The 20855-nt window shown below is 49.4% G+C and overlaps 1 protein-coding gene across 7 annotated transcripts in view; it reads right to left on the reverse strand.

Annotated features, from left to right (window-relative positions):
• The window catches only part of NFASC (neurofascin), a 53687-nt gene that overhangs the window by 29140 nt on the left and 3692 nt on the right, over positions 1–20855 (reverse strand). For 4 of the 7 annotated variants that reach the window (XM_062509677.1, XM_062509678.1, XM_062509676.1 and 1 more), the window contains exons 6-19: positions 20376–20546; positions 12682–12793; positions 11910–12094; positions 11215–11346; positions 10535–10678; positions 9579–9690; positions 9312–9478; positions 8345–8492; positions 7622–7746; positions 6820–6855; positions 5888–5989; positions 4997–5194; positions 3912–3982; positions 2725–2947 (exon numbers count right to left, since the gene is read on the reverse strand). In XM_062509677.1, the coding sequence (XP_062365661.1) occupies positions 2725–2947; positions 3912–3982; positions 4997–5194; positions 5888–5989; positions 6820–6855; positions 7622–7746; positions 8345–8492; positions 9312–9478; positions 9579–9690; positions 10535–10678; positions 11215–11346; positions 11910–12094; positions 12682–12793; positions 20376–20546 (1926 nt within the window). Of the gene's footprint in view, positions 1–751; positions 957–2025; positions 2142–2724; positions 2948–3911; positions 3983–4996; positions 5195–5887; positions 5990–6819; positions 6856–7621; positions 7747–8344; positions 8493–9311; positions 9479–9578; positions 9691–10534; positions 10679–11214; positions 11347–11909; positions 12095–12681; positions 12794–17147; positions 17199–20375; positions 20547–20855 lie in introns of all 7 variants that reach the window. The other 3 variants (XM_062509673.1, XM_062509675.1, XM_062509671.1) reach the window with 2 other exon arrangements.

Consider the following 20855-nt stretch of genomic DNA (forward strand, 5'->3'; position numbering starts at 1 on the left):
AACGCCCATGCCAACAAAACCTACAGGAATCAAACCCTTTCTTCTGAAACAACCTCAATGATCCACAGAAAATCCTTTAAAAATTGGGATTTTCCCAAGGAATTGGGAAGGAAGAGGCAGCGCTGGAAGACACATGGGAAGATAAAAGGGGAGAACCCAAAATATTTTGAGGCAAGACTTGCAAATCCTTTCTTGTGTTTTTGTGACCTTCTGTGCCTGAATTCCCTGCTGCGCTGTACGAAAAGTCACTTGCAGCCGTTGGAATTGCAGCTCCAACTTGGAATTATCGGCGTGTCTATAAATAGCTCCTGTGCCAGCAACAAAATTAAACCTTTGAGTTCATCCTTGACACGAGAACGAGGTGCTCTTGCCTTAAATGTCTGGCAGGGGAATCAGTGATTCCTGAAGGTCCTGGGAAGGTTTTCTGGCTTTTTCCAGGATGAATCCAACCACTGCCACATCCCCAAACTGCAGCTCGGGGACATTCATGGCAAACCAAGGGCACGGAGCTGCTCCTAGGCAAGGCTTTCACAAATATTTCTCACGTTCAGCCCAAAATCTTCTTGGCCGAGATATCCAAAGCACCTGACAGGGATTTTTGGGAATGCTGAAGAGCTCAGGAGCCAACTCAGGCGACATCACCAACAGCGACAGCAGCCGGGTGGCGCTCAGCTAAAATCACTCCTCAACTCCCTGGATCTGCTTCACCCAAACTTCTCCCAGTGGAAAAAAATTCCCTGTGGGAACGTACCTCCTTCAGGGGTGGGGAATTCCTTCGTTTCGCTGCGGGGCCCGTCCCCACGGCCATTGGTCACCACCATCTCCAGCTTGTAGTTGCTGTAAGGGAACAGCCGGGACACGGTGCCCCGGTTGCGGTCTCCAGGAAAACTCACAAACTGCCGTTTTTTGGAGACCCACAGGTTCTTCAGCAAGCTGCTGTCTCTCCAGAAATAGGCCTTCAAGAGACAGGCAAGCCAGGTGAAGCTTTTTCCCGTTTCATCACGGGTTTTTGGGGGTTTTTAGATGTTAAAAAGCGGAATTTTGACCTTAATGGTGGCTTGAGGCTGTGGGAGTTTTTAGAGGAATTAGTGAAGCTCCGTGAGGAAAATTGGGGGTGTCACCTGAGGAAGAGGCTGAGCGGGGGGTTAAGAGCTTCCCAAAACCACTGAGCTCAGACTAAAGATGTTCCTAATTCCCACGGATTAAAATCTGAGTGGTTTTCCCTTTCCACTCAGAGTAGTGGTGGACAAGGAAAGGTAAGACACACCCAGGCAGCAATAAAAAATGGGAAATCTCCCATTGAACCTCCTGACTGTAAATCCTATTTCATACAGAAACAAGAATTCATTCAGAAAATCCCCCAGAATCAGCAAAAGATGATCAGCAGATGATTGGATTGGGAATGCTGGGGCTCTTTGCTGGACATGAGGTTTTGGGAATGTTTTAATGCCCAGGGCAGGGCCGTGCTCACTTTGGCTTGGTTTGAACAGTTCCATCCTATGTGCACCAGCAGAAAATATTAAATATTAGCTGTAAGTCCAGAAAGACAGATAAATATTCAATATAAACCTGGAAAAACCTGGAAAAACACGGCTCCACGCTGGTTTTAGTGTGCAGTTAGTCCTGACCGCGGGTTTAGGGGTTGTTGATCAGTAAAAAACGGTGTCAGTATTTTGGGGATGACACAAAACCTGAACTGGTTGGGGTCACTCCCTCAGAGCCCATTTGCTTCATGGCCAGGACTATCCCAACCCCTCCCTGTTTTCTTGGAGCATCCCAAATCCTGCGACCAAGCCCAGAGGAAACAACAGGAGACGTCCCCAAGCCCATCCTGACACCCCAATGAGCAAATCCTTGGTGCTGCCCCAAACCCAAAGACTCCTGATAACCAAAAGAAGTTTTCTGTCATCCCCACACCCAGCAGCTCCATCCCCAGGAGCCAGCTGGGATTTTTGGGAGGTTTAGCTGTGTTAATGGTCAGTGCTGGGCGGGGATTTGGGATCAGGGAATTTGGGATTTGCTCACTCGGTACTCCTTGAGCTGTCCCTGGATGGTGTCCAGGTGCACCCGGGTCCAGGTCAGAGCTATGGCTGTGCTGTTTAAGACTCTGATCCTGACATCCGTGGGCGCAGCCTTGGGATCTGGGTGGGCAGGGATAAAGCAGAGTGGCCATTAAGAACCTGGAATGACCCTGGAGCTCAGACAGATGGACAGCTGGACACCTGGACAGCCCCCGAAATGCTTTTCCCATCACGAATCCCTTGAGCAGCAGCCCCACCATGGCTTCACCCTCTTCCATGGGAAGAAGATAAATCCAATTTCACTCCTCCAGCCATTAGGAGAACATTCCAGATCCAGCTAAAAGCAGAAATTCCTGCTGAAGGGAAGGCTCTGACTCACCTCCCTCTCCAGGTGAGGGACTCCAGACCATCCAACACTTTTCTGCCTCACCTGTCTTAAAGATGGACCCCAAAGTTCCAAAAAAACCCTGATTTCCATATTTTTAATAGGAATTTGATCAAATTGCTGTCGATCCAGTTGAGATTTTACCTCTTTTCTGCAGCTCCTGCTGTGTGGAGAGATCTGGAGTGAAGCAGCTCACATCTGACTATTTGTCCAAACCAAAAGCGGATTTTTGTCCCAAATCCCTCAGTGTCCCAACCACTCCTTTCCCCTGGATGGGATCATCCCCAAAATCCCACCTGCAGCTGAGGTCATACTCACAATCCTCCCCGGAATATCCGATGTAGGTGTCGGGCTCCGGGGCTCTGCCGAAGTCGTTCTCGGCCTGCACCTTGATCTCGTAGGGGACGTAGATGGGCGTGTTCCACACCACGTGCCGCGCGCTCCGCACGGTCTCGTTGTACCAGCTCCCGCGGGGGTCCCGCCGCCGCCACCTCACGATGTACCTGAGGTTGGGCCCATAAGCCTGAGTTGCATTCAGAGGCTTCGGTGGAGCGAAACAGAGAAGGGAAAGTGAGAACGTGAAAAAAACCAAACCAAACAAACAAACAAATCCAAAAGAGATTGGATTCCTCCGCCAAGGAGATCCAAAAGTTCTGCTCAGCAGTGGGGTTTTATACCAGGCTCTATCAGCAAATCCCAAAGGAGGGCAAGGTTTTGTTCCCGAGGAGAGGCAGAACGAGTTCTTGCCCTTCAGAGGGCAAGGGCCAAGAAATTTTATTCACAAAATCCAGGATTTTATTTCCTGGAATGGTTTGGGTTGAGAGGGATTTCAATTCCAAGCCCCTCCCACGGGAAGGGACACCTCCACAAATCCAGATTCCTTATCTATATTTTACATAAAATAAATCAAATATGTGCATTATGCAGAATTACACAATAAATATTCCCTATCCCCCATCCCCATATCCCAGTCTCTATTCCCTCTGCCATTCCATCCCTCCTCTCAGCTCATCCGTGATTTGTGGCTGACACCTGCTGGTGCAGGGAACAAAGCAGGAGCAGCTCCGTGAATCCTGAGCTGCTCAAGGACTCGACCTCGGGCCGTCCTCAGGAAGCTGAGTCTGGAATCTGGCATCTTTGGGTTCCACGTCTTTGATTTATTTTTATTTTGAATTTTTTGAATTATTCTTTTTATTCTCGTGCCTTCTGTTTTTATTTCATGGAATCCTGGAATAGTTTGGGTTGGATGGGACCTGAAATCCCATTCCATTCCACCCTCATGAGCAGGGAGATCTCCCATAATCCCAGGTTACTCCAACCTGGCCTTGGACACTCCCAGGGATGGGGCAGCCATGGATTTTCTGGGAATTTCATTCCAGTCCCTCCCTGCCCTCCCAGGGAAGGATTTATTCCCAATATCCCGTCTATCTCTGCTCTCCAGCACTCTGAACCCCTTCCCCCTCATCCTGCAACTCCATCCCAAAAGGCATCCAAGCAGAACTCACTGTCCACGTTATCTCCATGTTGTTTTTTTGGGTCCCCGCCCCTTGAACTCCCGTGGGATTTATTTCAGGACCTGAAATTCACATTGAAAACCGAAACAATGATTTTTTTCAACATCAAAAAACGGCCACTGAGTGGTTAAAACCCTGCAAGCCAAAAGTCCTTCCAAGACACAAGTTAATGGCCTGATTTTTCCAGAAGTTCCCATTCAGGTTAATGGGACACGAGACTCTCAGTCCTGTGGAAAACCAGGCCATTTATTTAGGAGGCTCTTTTTTGTTCCCTAAATGTCCTAAATCTTTGAAAGGAAACCATTGTGGAGGGAGCAGAGTTTGTCACTTTGAGCCTGAAACACGGCGGGCACTGCTGGCAGCCAACACTAGATGCCAGCAGATCCTCCAAAAATCTCCCTGGAATGGGTAAAGGAAGAAACGCAGCAGAACTTCTGAGATTCCCAGGAATTCCACACTCAGAATTTTCCCAAACGTTCTCTGACAAAGCGCTGGGAAGAGAATTTCAAATCTGGGTTGTGGATTGGAGCTTGTTGTGTTCTTTTGTCATGGAATTTGGGTGAGAAGGGATCTTAAAATCACCCAATTCCACCCCCTGCAGTGGGCAGGGACAACTTCCCCTATCCCAGGCTGCTCCAAGCCCCGTCAAACCTGGCTTTGGACACTTCCAGGGATGGCACAGCCACATTTTTTCTGGATCATCTGTGCCAGGGTCTCTCCAGCACCCCCACAGCATCGACCAGATTTAACAGCGGACAATAATTAACAATATTTGCACTTGAGTCTGATTTTCCTACAGATTTCCAAGCTTCCTGTAGTGTCAAAGAATTCCTTTAGGAATCTTCCCTTTAAGGAAAAGAAGGAAAAACAGTTTTTTTCTATAAAAAAATTACTTTTGTATAAATCTCTGCATTTTGCTGCCCTGAAGGACATCACCCACAGGCTCGAAAATCCCATACAGAAAATTCGACCCTTGCCAACCTCTTCCTGGGATCCAGGGAAGAGTCTCCACGGAGAGTGGTGGATTCCAAGGACCAAATAAACAAAAAAAAAAAAAAATCCTGGGAAAAACTCACGTGCCCCGTTGGTCTGGTAGCGCTCGGAGGGCAGGCTGGGCACGCTGCTGCCCACGTCGTTGACGGCGATGACTCGGAATTGGTAATTCACGTACGGCGAGAGGCTCAGCACGGCCGAGTTGACGCTCCCGGGATACCTGGAGTGGTTGTGCCACACTCCTGGCTGGATGCGGTCCTCCTCAAACTGGACAATGTAGTCTGGGAAGAGCAAGAGGAGGAAGAGGAGGGTGAAGGGTTTGGATGGGATTTTGCCTCACTGGGAACGTTATAAATGAGAAACAAAAAGTCTCGATATTCAGCAAAATTGAGATTGATTGATTTGATGTAGACTGAGCAAGCAGCGCTGGGAAATGTGAGGGGTCACGGCCAACCCAAGCTCCATCCAACCTGGGTTTGCAGCTTCTTACAGTATGGGCTCTTGTAATCAACAGTTTTTTGGGTTTTTTGCTGTCATAATTTTACCAGGTAAACAGTGGTGGTCAAATAAACATCCGTAAAGTCTTTGGGTGATAGTCAGTCTCACAAAAAACCCTCTGGTCTTGGTAGATAAAAACCAGCAAAAATCAGGAAGTCTGGTCTTTGTAGGTAGGCAATATTGATCAAATAAAGCAGGAAATCTGATTTTGCAAAATCTATCGGACTATGGGAAAGTCTGATTTTGCAAACTGGGAGTAGATACAAGTGATTTAGAAAACATTATATTCATAACAGAGGGATTTAAAACAGAATGATTTCATCATATATTTTCCTCTATGTAGTGTCCATGCTTCACTTCAGACCTTGGTGTTCTGGTTCATCCAAACTCCAATACTTTTATGATTAACACAAATCTTTTATCAATTATCACAGGAAGAAGGAGGGGGATGTGGGTTTTGGGGACAGGGGACAGACCTGTGATGGGGCTGTTGTTGTCATCGCCAGGGATCCACGTCAGCCTCACGCTCCTCTCGGCCAGGTCTGTCAGCTCCAAGTCCCGGGGCCGGTCAGGTCGTTCTGTTGGAATGGGATAAATGAGGCTGGAATTGTCCCAGCAGCAAGTCCCAGTTCCCATCACCTCTCCCAGCCCCATGGGCAGGATGTGCTCCAGGGCACAATCCACGTCCTGCAGCTCTTTAGGGGACCAGAGTGATTTTTAAAATATAAATGTGGTCATTTCTGATGGTGTCTTGTCTGGAAATCTTGCATTTCCCAGAAAAAATCCTGCCCTTTCCAAGAAAAATCCTGCATTTCCAGGAAAAATCCTGACTTTCCCAAAAAGAAAAAAGTGGTGGGGGAAGCACCAGGTGCTGGTTTAGTGGAATTTGTGACCTTACACAGAGAAATGCAAATGAACAGCGGGAAAGGACACAAAACCTCAGTGGAAACATAAATTTGATAGAAATACCTGTTGTTTTTTTTTTTAATCTGGTCATAAGGACCAACTCATGCAATAACAGGAATGAATTCCAGGTAAAAATTAGGGGATTCCCTGTGAGGGGCTTTTTATTTCCCCATCAGGATTTTCAAGTACAAGGTGAAGTGATTGCTGGGCTCAGGAACTGCCACCGTGGGACACAAAATGTGGTGGAACAGGAGCTTTTTACACATCTGGATGGGTTTTCAAGGACAACTTGGGCAGGGCTTGGAAAAATCAGCTCCTTCAAGGACAACCTGGAAGCACCAACACCTTCAAGGACAATTTGGAGCTTCAAGGACAACCTGGATTCATCATCCTCCAGTTTTTTTCCAGCTGCCACCCTTTTTTCTCTTGGAGTTACTGGTGAGGGGAAAACCAAAACCAAGGTGGAAAATAAAAAGGAAGGTGAGGAATTAGTGACGATTACCTTTGGGTAAATCTCTCAACCGATTAGCGGGGACGGCTGCAAGGTAAGACAGTGCTTGTTAACCGGGTTAGTTTAAGCTTGGGTGGCCAAAGGAGCACCTGGCAAACATAAAGTTCCAGATTTCAGCGGGAATGGATCCATTTTGGGAAGCAGAGCAGGAATATCCTTCCCCCAGAGACCTACATGTTTTACTCACAGTTGTAGTTGACAGCAAAAGGGAAATATCAGCCTGATATGGGGTTAATGAGGCATTAGGGGAAAGGAGGGGAAATAAATCAAGCCCAGGGGAATTATTTGGGATTTGGGATTCCTTTTCTAGCTGTCCTAGGTGGTGGCATTCCCGGGAATATGAGGTGGCCAGGGATGATAAATCCCTGTTTGCTGTGCAGAGCTTGCAGTGGCACAAATGGGGAATGAATGAGGTGTGGTTTGTCCCTCCTTGTGCTGCAAAGGGGACACGCAGGGACAGCAGGAGCTGGCTCAGCCCCAATCCCGTTGCTCAACAGCCCCACTAAATTCACCCCAAAAATTTAGGGCTTTTCTCATGGAACTTCAACATCCACCTGGGGATATTTTGGACTGTGTGCAACAATTCCTGTTTCATTTTTTGCCCTCAAATCCCCGGGGGGTTGGGTTTTTTTGCACCATTTGAGTGCCATCATCCGAGACGAGGCAGCGAATCCTGTGACAATGTAACCCCAGGGAACAATCCTGGAGCCCAGACCCCACTTCCAGCCTGATGTCGATGTCAGGGTGTCCCGTTCAAACCAAGCACTCAGCTGTGGGGTCAGGAGGGCTTTACCCAACACAGTGAGATAGGCCTTGGCCGCGTCCTTGTCCAGCTCCGTGCTGGCCACGCACGTGTAATCGCCCTGGTCCTTCTCAGTCACACCATAGATCGTCAGACCATCCTCTTCCTTCTTCATCCTTCAAGAAAACAACATCCCAAAATTCTGCCCCAAAGTATTTAGGAAGCAATGTCAAAGGCTGGATGTTCTCTGACAAAATCCAGCTGGAAATCCAATCCAGAGCAGGAAAACATCTCCGGTCTGGAGGTTTCATCAGTTAAAGTTGTGCTGGGTTATTCTGGGAAAGCTCATTTCCTAATAAATCACATGCCCTGGGGTGTATCTGGGGAATAATCACATTTTTAGGATAACAGCCAAGCCTGAACTCGTGCCCTGGGATCAGATCTTGAATGATAAAAAAGGGGAGTCAGGTACAGAAAGGAAATTAAAGTCGTGCCAGCCACAGCACAAAAACATTAATTTTGGAGCGGCCTGTTATGAATTCCTAGATTTTATCAAGATGTCCTAAAATACCCAGGAATAAAACCTGTGACAGTCTGGATTTACTGATAAATCAACTGGAATTACTGGAGGGAGCCAATAAGATTAAAAGTGTCAAAAACATCTAACATTGTTTTGGTGAGAACTCAATATTTATCCCTGGGGACTCCTGGAATGTTGTGCTAAAAATCCAACAATTCTGGGAAAGAAATCGATGGAATTTTTTGGGCACAGACCTGTTCCCCAGGTACAGGGGGGCATCATCCTTGAGCCAGGTGACCATGAGCCGGAGAGTGGGGTCGTGCTTGACGCGGCAGTGGAGCCTGGGCATGGTGCCCCTCTTGACCACCTGGTCCTCGGGGCCCCTCACGATCCTGGTGGGGTCTGTATGGGGTCACAAAAAAAGGATCACATTCCAAACTCCTCAGGAACTCTCATAATCTTGGTGGGGTCTGTATGGGGACAAGGGTTATGTCCAAAATTTCTTGTGTTGCCCCATGGTCCCTGTGGGGTCTGCTCCAGGTCAAGCATTGTGTCCCAAATCCCTCAGGCTCCCCCATAACCCTTCTGGGGTCTGCACGGGGTCACAAACGAAGGGTCACACCTCAAACTCCCCACTCCCCATCTCATGTCCCCTCATGATCCTGGTGGGGTCTACAGGAGGTCACAAAGGGTCGTGTCCCAAAACCCAGGGGCTCGGCTCAGGGGCTCAGCAGAGAGTGGGGTTACTATGGAAGGACAAACACTTTTGGGGTGTCTGTCCCACTTCAAACAAATAAATTAATTTACCAAGTCATTAATTTGTGCTGAGCCTTTAAAAAAAAAAACCCAATCTTTTGGAGTCAGCAGCCAGATTTGCTGAGTGGGGCAAAATAGATTCAAAAAATATTTTATTGCCTTCAGCCAACCCCGAGGAACACTTGGGGTTCGTGTCGGCGTTGCTGATGGCGTCTCCCAGCCTGACACCCATCCCAAGCCCTTCCACCATCCCCAGCATTGGTTTTTCCCAACTATAAAATGGAATCTCTACCACTTTAAGGCTCCCAGCTCTGACCTGCTGGAAGATCAGATCAGTCACAACCAGCCCTCTTCACCTCAAGGATTATTCCTGATGCATCTTCCAGAAGAGCCAAGATTTTGATGTTAACTCTTTCTGCTGCAGCTTCCAGAAAATCTAAGATTTTGGCACATCTGTGCCCCTACCTTTGACCTCCAGGCGGACCTGGGCCTCAGCTTTCCCCAGGATGTTGGTGGCCACGCAGGTGTAGATCCCCTGGTCCTCCTTCCGAGCCATGAACATCTCCAAGCTCCCGTTCTCGTGGGCTTTGTAGTTGCCTCCATCCAGCGTGTTCCCCTGGCCGTTCTTAAACCTCCCAACACCACAAAGTGCTGTTGGAAGGGAAGGAAAAGCAGGAAACCCCCCCCTTTTCCCACCCCTCGGGATGGAGTGGGATGGGATCCAGCTCTTACCAGCGCAGGGTGGGGATGGGGGACCCAAAAAAGGGACAATCCAGGCGGGTCCTGTTGTTCTGGATCACCCTGATCAGCTGGTTCCGGGGAGCCAGGATCCGGGGGGGAACATCTGCCAACAGCCAAAATTCCAGCCATGGAGAAGGCAAAAAAAAGTGGATTCTGCTGCTTTTTTTCCCCCAGCCTTTTCCCTGATTTTTCAGTTCAGTTTTCCTACTGGTACTTTCAAAAGGCAGTAGAGCTTCTCCATTCCCACTCACCTCCCCTTCCCTCTCCTTCCAGCCTCCTTTTGTGACTCATATCCATGGATTTGCCCAGCCTTTGTGGCAATGGATTCCTGCTCCAAAGCCTGGATGCCTTTGTGCATTCCCTCAGAGCAAAGGGGAAAACTCATAGAAAACTTCCGCAGGGAAAAGGGGGCTTGGAAAAACCAGGGAGAGGGACTTTTACATGGGAATATGATAATAGGATCAAGGGGAACAATTCTGAACTAAAATAGGAGAGTTTAGGTGGGATATTGGGAAGAAATTCCTGGCTGGGAAGGTGGGGAGGGGCTGGGATGGAATTCCCACAGAAGCTCTGGCTGCCCCTGGATCCCTGGAAGTGTCCATGGCTGGGTTGGATGGGGCTTGGAGCACTCTGGGGTAGTGGAAGTTTCCATTCCCCACCCATCACAAGAGGGCGGAATTTCAGATGAATCCCAGAACCAACTGGGAAAAAGGTTCCAACTTTTCCAACCAGTTGGGAAAAGCTCAGAAAAGATTTCCAGCAACGCTGGAAAAGACCTTTAAAATCACCAAGTCCAACCTACAACCCAACACCACCACGGCACCACATGCCACATCCACCCTTTTAAGAGGAGCTTTGAGCTGAGCTTTAAGGTCCTTTCCAACCCAAGCCACCCTTGGATTCCATGGAAATGTGAGGTTTGGATGCTCCCGTTCCCACAGGCTCACCCAGCACACTGACGAAGGCGTTGGCCAGCAGGTAGCCGTGCTCGTTGGACGCGTTGCACTGGTACACGGCACTGCTGCCAATCTGCGTGTCCCGGAACACGATGGTGTCCCCGGCCACCTCCCGGCTCGGGTTGGGGGGAGACGCTTCAAAACAAAGACGACTCCTTCAATTCCATTCCATAAATAAAAATCCAACCCATAATATCAGGGAGCATCATCCCAGCCCAGTTCAAACCCGGTGATGGTGTGTGAGCTCCACAGCCACAACTGGGAGCCACTGGGTGAACTGGGCCCATCCCAGACAAGCTGGGGGTTCACGAGGAGCCCGTGAGGGTGTTGGGCCCCACCAGCAGCTCTGGCTCATGCACAGACAGGAGTTCCTTGACTGAGACTTGGGCTGAGATTTTGGTGGGATTTGGGCTGGGATTTTGGAGGAGGAAGTGACTCTGGTTCATACTCAGCCATAAAATCCTTGGCTGGGATTTGGGCTGGGATTTTGGTTGGGATTTTGGCAGAGGAAGTGACTCTGGTTCATACTCAGCCATAAGATCCTTGGCTGGAATTTTGGTGGGATTTTGGCAGAGGAAGAAACCACTCTGGCTTGTGATCAGCCATGTGACCCTTGGCTGGGATTTGGGCTGGGATTTTGGAGGAGGAGGCCCAGTGTCTCCTTCACTCACATTCGATGGGCTCTCCGTTCACCAGCCACTGGATGGATGGTTTGGGGTTCCCGTTGGCCCGGCACACGAGCCTGCCGTCCTCGCCGGGGGCCAGGATCAGGTTCTCCGGCTGATCCAGCCAGTAGGGAGCAGCTGGAAAACAGCCCCACCCCGGTGACACAGGGACGGCAACACCGCCCCCAAATCCCCCCTCCAACACTCCCTGGAAACACCGAGCAGGTTTCCCAGGATTCAGTGAAGAAGGAGAGGCCCCTTTCCCTCTCCTTGGCCACACAAACCCACCACTGTTTCAATCACTGGGATCCCACCTCCCACTTCAGGGTCATTTGGACAAGATTTAATTTGGAAAAGGGAAGATTTTGATGGGATATTGGGATGGGATCATTACTTGGGAGGGTGGGGAGGGGCTTGGATGGAATTCTCAGAGAAGCTGTGGCTGCCCCATGATCCCTGGAAGTGTCCAAGGTTGGGTTGGATGGAGCTTGGAGCAACCTGAGATCACAGAATGTGTCCCAGAACGGGGTGATCTTTAAAGTCCTTCCAACCCAACCCATGCCACGATTCCCTGAAGAACACGGGCGCAGCACAGACCCATCCCCAGGGAAAGGCCCCGCTGTCCCTCCCAGAATTCCAAGAACGTCCCGTCCTGGCTGCAGGCAGCCAGGACCCAAAGAGGGAAGGTAAAGGTGACGTACCCTTCACTCTCACCAAGATCGTGTGGCGGATGCTGCCCATCTTGTTGGAGGCCAGGCAGAAATATTCCCCGGAATCCTCCTCGGACACGTTAGAGATGCGCAGGGCCTTGTTGAAATTCTCCAGCTTGGTTTTGTCAACCGGGAGGTCTCCGCCTTTTTTGTACCACATGATGTCCGGTGCTGGTCTGAGGAGAGGGGAGCAGATCAGAGCTTTTCCAAAGGTGAGGGAATGACTCCCAAGCAAAGAGTTGTTATTCCTAAATTACAGTGAAATTCCCATCCTGGGAGCCACTGAATCCCATGGACAAGGTCTGATCTGACTGGTGGGCCGCCGTTATTCCCATCACTGCCCCTAAACCACAGCCCTGAGCATTCCCAGCTGGTCAGGAACCACATTCTCCTCCTGATCCTCCTGGAAATGGAATTCTGGGATGGTTTGGGGTGGAAGGGACCTCAGAGCCCATCCCTGACCATGGTCTGAGGGTGTGGGCAGAACCACGAGCCCTGGACACAAATGTCCTCCGCCACAGCGTGGTGAGGAGCTCCCAGGAAATTCCCAAATTTTAGGACAAAGCAGTGGGGAATTATCCTTGGACAAGGATCTGAAGACAACTGGGAACCTCATCTCTTCCATTCGCTCATTGAGCAGGTTATGGGAGCATTGTTAACAGCTAAAAAGGAGGGAATGATCCCTTTTCCCCAATCCAGTGGTGATTCCATGCCCTGATCCTGCTGGGAATTGCCGGGGGATCACCCTCTCCGTGGTACGTACACTCCGGAGGCGATGCATTCCAGCAGGAGATCCACCCCTCGGAGCACCATCTGGCTGCTGGAAGTTCCGTAGGGATACATGAAGCTGGGAGTGGTTTCTGTGATCCCTCGGGCTGGAATCAGCAGGAAGAGAAAGAAAAACGAAAACAAAACAAAACAAAACAAAGAAAACAAAACACGGATCTTTTAAAAGTCTCCAGGAATTCATGGAAGGTGTCACCTCCCAGGCCATCCCGGGATTCTGAACTCACCCAGGAATGTGCCTGGAAAGGAAAGGAGGGCTCCAAATGAATTTGGGAAATTTGGGATTGAAAAATTAAAAGAGGAGAGAGAGGAAGTTTGGTGGGCAGGGAGGAGAAGGAGCAGCAGAGGGAGCTGAGCACTGGGGACAGACCCCATTCCATCAGTTCGTGCTTTTCCTGCCCTCCCTTTCCTGCCTCTGGAAAATGGGCTGCAATCAGATGGAATTGAGAAATATTGATGGATGTAAGATGTAACAAAGGACAGCAGGAAAAATGGGCACAGGAAGGGTTTATTCAGACCCGGAGCTGTTTTTCCACAGAAATCTCCGGGATATGGAACATCCCCGGAGCTCCAGCAGCACCAAGGAAATTTTCCAGCTTTCCTGGAGGCCTGGAAGGATAATTCCCCTTGGAAAGGGACAGCTCAGCCACCAAGATGACCCATTTAGGGCTGGACAAGGAAAATAACAAAGGGAAGACACGAGACAATTCCCTACAGATCCACACACAGTGAAGGCCTCTTTGCAGGGGGAAAAATATTAATTATTCATGAAAAAAATTCTATTAAGAAGTGGAATGATTGACCTAGATCTCGATCAGTGAGGACAAAACAGGATGAGATAGGTGGGAAAGCAGCAATAGCAGGGTTGGAAGCAATGGGATTAGGAAAGGGGTGGGATGGGATGGGATGGGATGGGATGGGATGGGATGGGATGGGATGGGATGGGATGGGATGGGATGGGATGGGATGGGATGGGATGGGATGGGATGGGATGCTTGGGATGGGATGGGATGGGATGGGATGGGATGGGATGGGATGGGATGGGATGGGATGGGATGGGATGGGATGGGATGGGATGGGATGGGATGGGATGGGATAGGATGGGATGGGATGGGATGGGATGCTTGGGATGGGATCCATGGGATGGGATGGGATAATGGGATGGGAACAGGGACACAAAAAATCCCAGAGTGATTCATAAGGAGAGACCATCCTGCCTCTGGAGCAGGATTTGGGATGCAGCCTCAAAATTTCCTTGGCTCAATGAGTGGGAGGTAACCAGGATTTTGGGAATTTTGGGAAACTTCCAGAGCTGCGGCAGGTGAATGAGGAGGGGAGTGAGAACAGGGGCTCTTCCTGGATCTCCCACTTTAGGGAAGGAAAACCCAACCCCAGGATTCATCCGTGGAATCCTTGGAATTTGTTCCACACCCACGGGCTCTGCGTGCGCTCCCGGTTAGTTAATTATGGATTAATGGATTATCAAGGCAGGAAAAACTTGAATTTATCCTGAAGAGCCGAGTTCTCCTGGTCTGTTTGCATCCCTGCTCCGGAGGAAATTCTCATTCCCAGTTAAACCAGCTCAACTCATCCCAGGGCAGAGCTCCCAAACCTCCACCACAATCAGGAGCTTCTCCCATCAAATCAGAAAAATGGGAATTCATTCTTTTATCAGCCAAGATTGGCTTTGATCAGGATTTACTCCCACTCCAGACCCTGTGGGATAACTGGAAGCGCTAAGTGGAGCAAGCCGGATTTTATAAGCCTGTATTAATGATGGAAATTAAAAATCAGGGGGATTAATTAGTACCCTCCTGGCTTTAATGAACCTAAGTCAGCGCAGAAAAAAACCTGAGTTTTGCCTCAGCACAGCACCCCTAATAAATAAGAATTAATAAATAATAAATATTAAATAATACATAATAAATATTTTGCTGTTTCTAAGAGGGAGCAGCCAGAAATTCCCTCAGAACCAGAGGTTCTGAGCATGTGGAAGTTCCAGCTGAAAGTGTCAAGGTTTTCCTCATCCCTCTGGATGTATCCAAGCTGGAAAAATAAATCCTGGAGTTGTTTATTTTGACTTAAAAATCACCTCTGCTCCCAAGCTTTGTTGTGAACTGGGATCATCCCAGAAATATCAAATTTTCATCCCAGAGTTGCCAACTGCCTCAAAATTCCTCCATCAGCTCTGTTTTCCAGGGATGTGCCCATTTTGACACATCCCAGCTGCTCAGACCTGGAACAGCCAGGCTCAAACAGCCTCAGGTTTGCCAAAAAGAGAGGAAAAGGTGCAAAACAGGGTTTTATTTCCATTTAAAAAAAAAGTGTGAATTCTGCTAATGAAATATCCCATTTATCCTTTTGGATTGTTTTTCTCCCTGATAATCACAGCCAGTTTGTCCATGGAATTCTGGGATCATCATTCCAAGCCCGGGGGACAAGGGGTGGGTGACACTTCCTATGGTTATCCCAGCCCTGGAGAGGAACTTGGGACAAGTGTCCCACAAATCTCCTGCGCTCCACATCCCCACCAGCAGATCCCACATTCCCAAGGTCAGGAACATCCTGGGAATGGCATTCACAGCCTTCCAGAGCCCTTTTCGAGCTGCCTCTGGAGCTGAGCCAGGATTTTGGGGATCAGCACCCCAAGGAAGAACAGCCAAGAGCCCCAAATTCCCCCAAAACCTCAAATCCTTGGCATTCATGTCCTTCTCCAAAATCCCAAAACCTCCAGCATTCCCAGCCAGGCCATTCCAGGGAGCAACCAGGAAAAGGACTGAGGGTAAGAATTTTTATCCCCAGTTCATTAATTTTTGGGTTAATTAAGGTCTGGGTTGGAGTGGAGGTCTCCACAGGGGTAGGAGAGAGGGATCTGGATCCTCTGGAGCCAGGAAGTTTTCCAGGGAATGTTACAACACAAACAGCAGGAAGTTTCTCCAGTGCATCCATTAAATAGAGTGGGATTGTGTGGATAAAATCCCATTTTCCTGATGGGGTGACTCTTGAGATCCCTTTTCCCTGAACAAAGATATCCAATGGGAAATCTGGAAGCCCAGGAAAACTCTCCACTGGGATTCCCATTGTCCCTGTCCCATCTCTTGTCTCCTCCCTTCCAGGTGGTCGATGCCACTCTCACCAAAGCTGATTTTGCTGACAATCCCTTTTCCCAACCATTTTCCCAAGGAATTCCAGACTGTCCAGCGCTTCCTCCCAGGCCAATTCCAGTGCAGAACCGTTCCCAGCTCCTCCTCAGAATCCTCCAAACCCTCCTGTTCCCAATACCAGCATCCAAATTCCCTCGGCCGTGCCCTGGCCTGGCACATCCCGCTCTTTCCGCACTTCAGCTCTCCCTGCTCCCAGCTGGCAGTGCCCTCCTTGTCCCCAAAAGTCCCCGTGGGATGGGTTTTGTTCCCTGGGCTGTGTCAGGCCCTAAGGAAGCTCCAGCTCCAGCAGGGGTTTCCCTCCAGGACTCAGTAGGACATTCCCAGAACTGACCCCACACAGCCCGGGCCCCAAAAGCAGCAGGAAGTGAATCCTGCCCAGGACAGCTCCGGATCTGGAAGCAGTTGGAATTCGTGGTGGCTTTGGAGAGGTGGTGACATTCCCAGGATTCCCTGTGCTCCCAAACCAGCCCCATCACCCGCTCCCTAAAATCCCTCACTGCTGCCCTTATTATCTCAACACATCCCTGACAATTCCAACCCTTTCCCAGGGCAGCCATCCTGGGGTTTTCTTGTGTCTGAAGCATCGTTTAGGATTTTGGGATGGGCTTCTCCCAGCAGGCACAGAATCCAAAGGGAATTCCCTGCCCAGACAAATCTGGGAGTTTGGGATGGGCTTCTCCCAGCAGAAGCAGAATCCAGAGGGAATTCCCTGCCCAGATTCAGAAATTTGGGATGGGATTCTCCCAGCAGAGGCAGAATCCGGAGGGAATTTCCTGTCTCGACAAAGGGCAGGAGCCTGTGGAAGTGTTCAGCACATGTCCAACCTCTCTGCACAGAAATCACCCAGATTTCAGGAAAACTCAAATATTCCTCTTTTTCTTCCCTCTTTTTATCCCTGCCATAGTTCAGCTGGAAATACTAGGAATGCTCCCTCTGGAAATGCTGCTTCTGGAGACACAGAAAAGAGGGTTGAGGATCTGATGTTTAAATCCTGAGCTTTGCTGAGGACAGGACAGGAGGGACCAAACTCAGCTCAGCCATGTGGGGCAGACCCTAAAAACCCCAAACACCCCAAGCTCGACTTAACTCTCTTAAACCCCACTCAGCAGGAAGAGAGAACTTTGTGAGGTTTTGTGGTTGCTTGGGTGGATTTATGCCGATAAATTTTGGCCACAACGGGGACACGACGACAGCAAAGGGGACGCGGGCGGGGAATGGGGTCAGTGGGGTTAGGCGGGACTGGGTTAAGCCGGGACTCACAAAGCCAGCGTGGACTCACCGCGGTACATGGCAGGGGAATTTCCTAAAGACGTTTCGTTATGGGACTTCTCTGCAATTAAACAAAACACCGTGAGCAGCTCCGGGGAGGCGGGGACAGAGTGGGAAGGGGACACGGAAATTCCAAAAAAACAGGCGGGATGGGGACATGGGGACATCCCAGAAAATAGCAAGGACAGGGAATGTGGGGAATTCCCAAAAAACAGCAAGGGTGGGACAGGGAAGGGGACATGGGGACGTCCCAAAAACACCAAGGATAGAACAGGGTGGGGGTCATGGGGACATCCCAAAAAACAGCCAGGATGGGGACACAGGGAATTCCCAAAAAACAGCAAGGACAGGGGATGTGGGGACATCCCAGCAAACAGCAAAGACAGCCAGACTGAGGACGCAGGGAATTTCCAAAAAACATCAAAGATAGGACAGGGTGGGGGTCATGGGGACATCCCAAAAAAACAGCCAGGATGGGGACATGGGGAATTCCCAAAAAACAGCCAGGATGGGACAGGCGGGAGCAAGGAAGGGATCCAAAAGCACTCGGAGCACGGCGCCTTCCCGGACAAACACAGCCAGGAACAGCAGGAAAAGGAGCTAATTTCCCTCTCCAAGGGGTGGGAAGAGCTAAAAGTGTGGGAATTATAAAGTAAATATTTCCTTGGAAACTTTTTCTCTTTGGAATCTTTGGGAAAACCCCAAAATTGGAGCAATATGGAGGGGGAAATCGCCCCTTTCCAACACTTTATGGATAAAGAATTTTTTTGTGGGTGAAATTAAAGCTGCAGTTCCAAAATTTTTAAGGAATCTGGGAGGCTCCTGGGGTGGAATTTGCCTCTGATCCTACAACAGTTGTTCCCCAAGGAAAATTGGAAGTGAAGGATTTGATTTTCCAGGGTCTGGGACTGAAGGGCTGTGGGGACACCTGAGGGGAGCAGGGATGAGGGGAGCTCAAATCCATGAAAATCCACCAGAATTCCACCCAGGTTACTTCCAGAGCTGGATAAATACGTCAGGATGGAGCCCTTGGTGGCTCCAAACCCCACAGATTTTTGTTTTCTGGGATTTTTCCCAAAAATAAATGCTGGGATTTTCTTTTCCCAGCTGTGCAAACAGACAAATATCCAGAATTCACAAATTATATCCGGAATGAACAAGCTGCCCACATTCCCAGCGCTGGAAAAAGAACCTGCTGGAATTATTTAAATCCCTGATTCCCTACTCCAGATTTGCACTGAGGAGAAGTTGCTACACCAAGGTGGAAAACTCATCACTCCCAGGTCCCTTTCATCACATTCCTGTTCATTCCAGCTGCCAGGAAATCAAATTAAATTCCCCCCACCAGCATTCAGGAGTTCCTGGTGCTTCCAATACAACAAGCACCTCCCAGCTGGATTTTCCTGGGAATTCTGAGAATGGGTGGAAACTCCTGCCCAGTGATGGTCAACATCCATGACAAAATTCTCATTTTGTCACCTCTGTGACAGCTCAGGGTCCTTGTGTCCCTAAAATTTGCCCCATTCCCTCTTCCGGAGTCACCCCAGTGCACCAGGAATTCTTTTTCCTTCAGGAATTCTCACTGAAGAGCCTGGAGCCAACGGAAAGGCTCTGGAGAGAGCCCCTGGTGTCCCCTCATCGATGCTCGGGAATGCCCATCCCGAGTGCTTCACCATATTCCAGAGGCTCCCACCCTCCTGGAGGCACATCCTGGAGCAAAGGAAGCCCAGGAATAACCACAGCCACATTCCACACTCGTTTTTCCACATCCAATCCCCAGGAGCAAACCATGGCAAATTCCACCTTCCCAAAGCAGGGAATGTTCTCTGGATATTTTACATTTCCCTCAATGTGGTGGGAATGTGGAAACACACCCAGTTTTATCCCAAATACATGGAATTGGTGATTCCTGTTCCAAGTTACCTCTGGATATTTTACACTTCCCTGGAGATGAATTTCCTGATGATACGGAAACATTCTCCAGTTTATCCCAAACACACGGAATTGGTGATTCCTGCACCAAATCACCTCTGGATATTTTACATTTCCCTGGAGACAGTAGGAATACTGCAGATGTGTTAAAACTGTGATTTATCCCAAATACACAGAATTGGTGATCCCTGCATTTCCCTGGGTATGATTGGAACACTGTATGTGCTGGAACGTTCCCTGTTTTATCCCAAACACCTGGAATTGGTGATTCCTGCAATGAGTTCCCATTTCCCTGGGGATGGTGGGAATGCCCCAACTGGGCTGAAACACTCCCAGTTTTATCCCAACAGGGATTTGGTGTTTCCTGCTTCGAGTTACCTCTGGGTATTTCACACTTCCCTGGAGACAGTGGGATTGCCACAACTCTGTCAAAACATTCCCAGTATTATCCCAAACACACAGAACTGGGAATTCCTGGATTCCCCTGGAGAGGGAGGGAATGCCCCATCTGTGAAACACTCCCAGTTTTATCCCAAACACACAGAACTGGGAATTCCTGGATTCCCCTGGAGATGGAGGGAATGCCCCATCTGTGAAACACTCCCAGTTTTATCCCAAAAACACAGAACTGGGAATTCCTGGATTCCATTGGAGATGGAGGGAATGCCCCATCTGTGAAACACTCCCAGTTTTATCCCAAACACACAGAACTGGGAATTCCTGGATTCCCCTGGAGATGGAGGGAATGCCCCATCTGTGAAACACTCCCAGTTTTATCCCAAACACACAGAACTGGGAATTCCTGGATTCCCCTGGAGATGGAGGGAATGCCCCATCTGTGAAACACTCCCAGTTTTATCCCAAACACACAGAACTGGGAATTCCTGGATTCCCCTGGAGATGGAGGGAATGCCCCATCTGTGAAACACTCCCAGTTTTATCCCAAACGCACAGAACTGGGAATTCCTGGATTCCCCTGGAGATGGAGGGAATGCCCCATCTGTGAAACACTCCCAGTTTTATCCCAAACACACAGAACTGGGAATTCCTGGATTCCCCTGGAGATGGAGGGAATGCCCCATCTGTGAAACACTCCCAGTTTTATCCCAAACACACAGAACTGGGAATTCCTACACCAAACCACCACCACAACCCTAAAACCAGGAAACTACAACCCCATCCCTCCCCAAAACCACCGCTCCCCACTCCAACCAAACCACTCAAACCAAACTCTTCCCTTGCTGGATTCCTGGCCGGAAAACCCTTTGGGACAGAGCCCAAACTGGTCACCCAGTGAGCCACTTACTGGTTTTGACCTTGAGGGTGTAGGGGTTCTTCTGCTGGATGGTGTGGGTGAAGTGGAAGCGGGCGTTGCAGCTGTAGTCGGTCAGAGCGTCCTGAGCCAGCACGTTGGAGAAATAAAGGTCCCCGTTGTGACCCTGGGACACGCGCTTGTCCTGCGGGATTGGCTCCATGGCTGAGGGAGAACGGCAGGAATTCAGGGAGGGGTGGGATCCATGGAGGAAGGGAGTGGTGGAGGGATTTGGGGTGTGGGGTGGGGAGTAGGGGTTGTGAGCCTAAAGTAGGAGGAAGGGCCCTAAACTGATAGAAACTACCCTAAATTAGCAGAAAGTGCCTTAAATTAGTGGTTATGAGACCCTAAACGAGGAGGAAATGTCCTAAATTAGCAGAAAAAAAACCCTAAATTACCAGAAATGACCCTAAACTACTGAAAACTACCCTAAACTCACAGAAAGTGCCCTAAATTAGTGGTTATGACCCTAAA

The sequence above is a fragment of the Cinclus cinclus genome, chromosome 27 (genome assembly GCF_963662255.1).
Source record: "Cinclus cinclus chromosome 27, bCinCin1.1, whole genome shotgun sequence".
Lineage (NCBI taxonomy): Eukaryota > Metazoa > Chordata > Aves > Passeriformes > Cinclidae > Cinclus > Cinclus cinclus.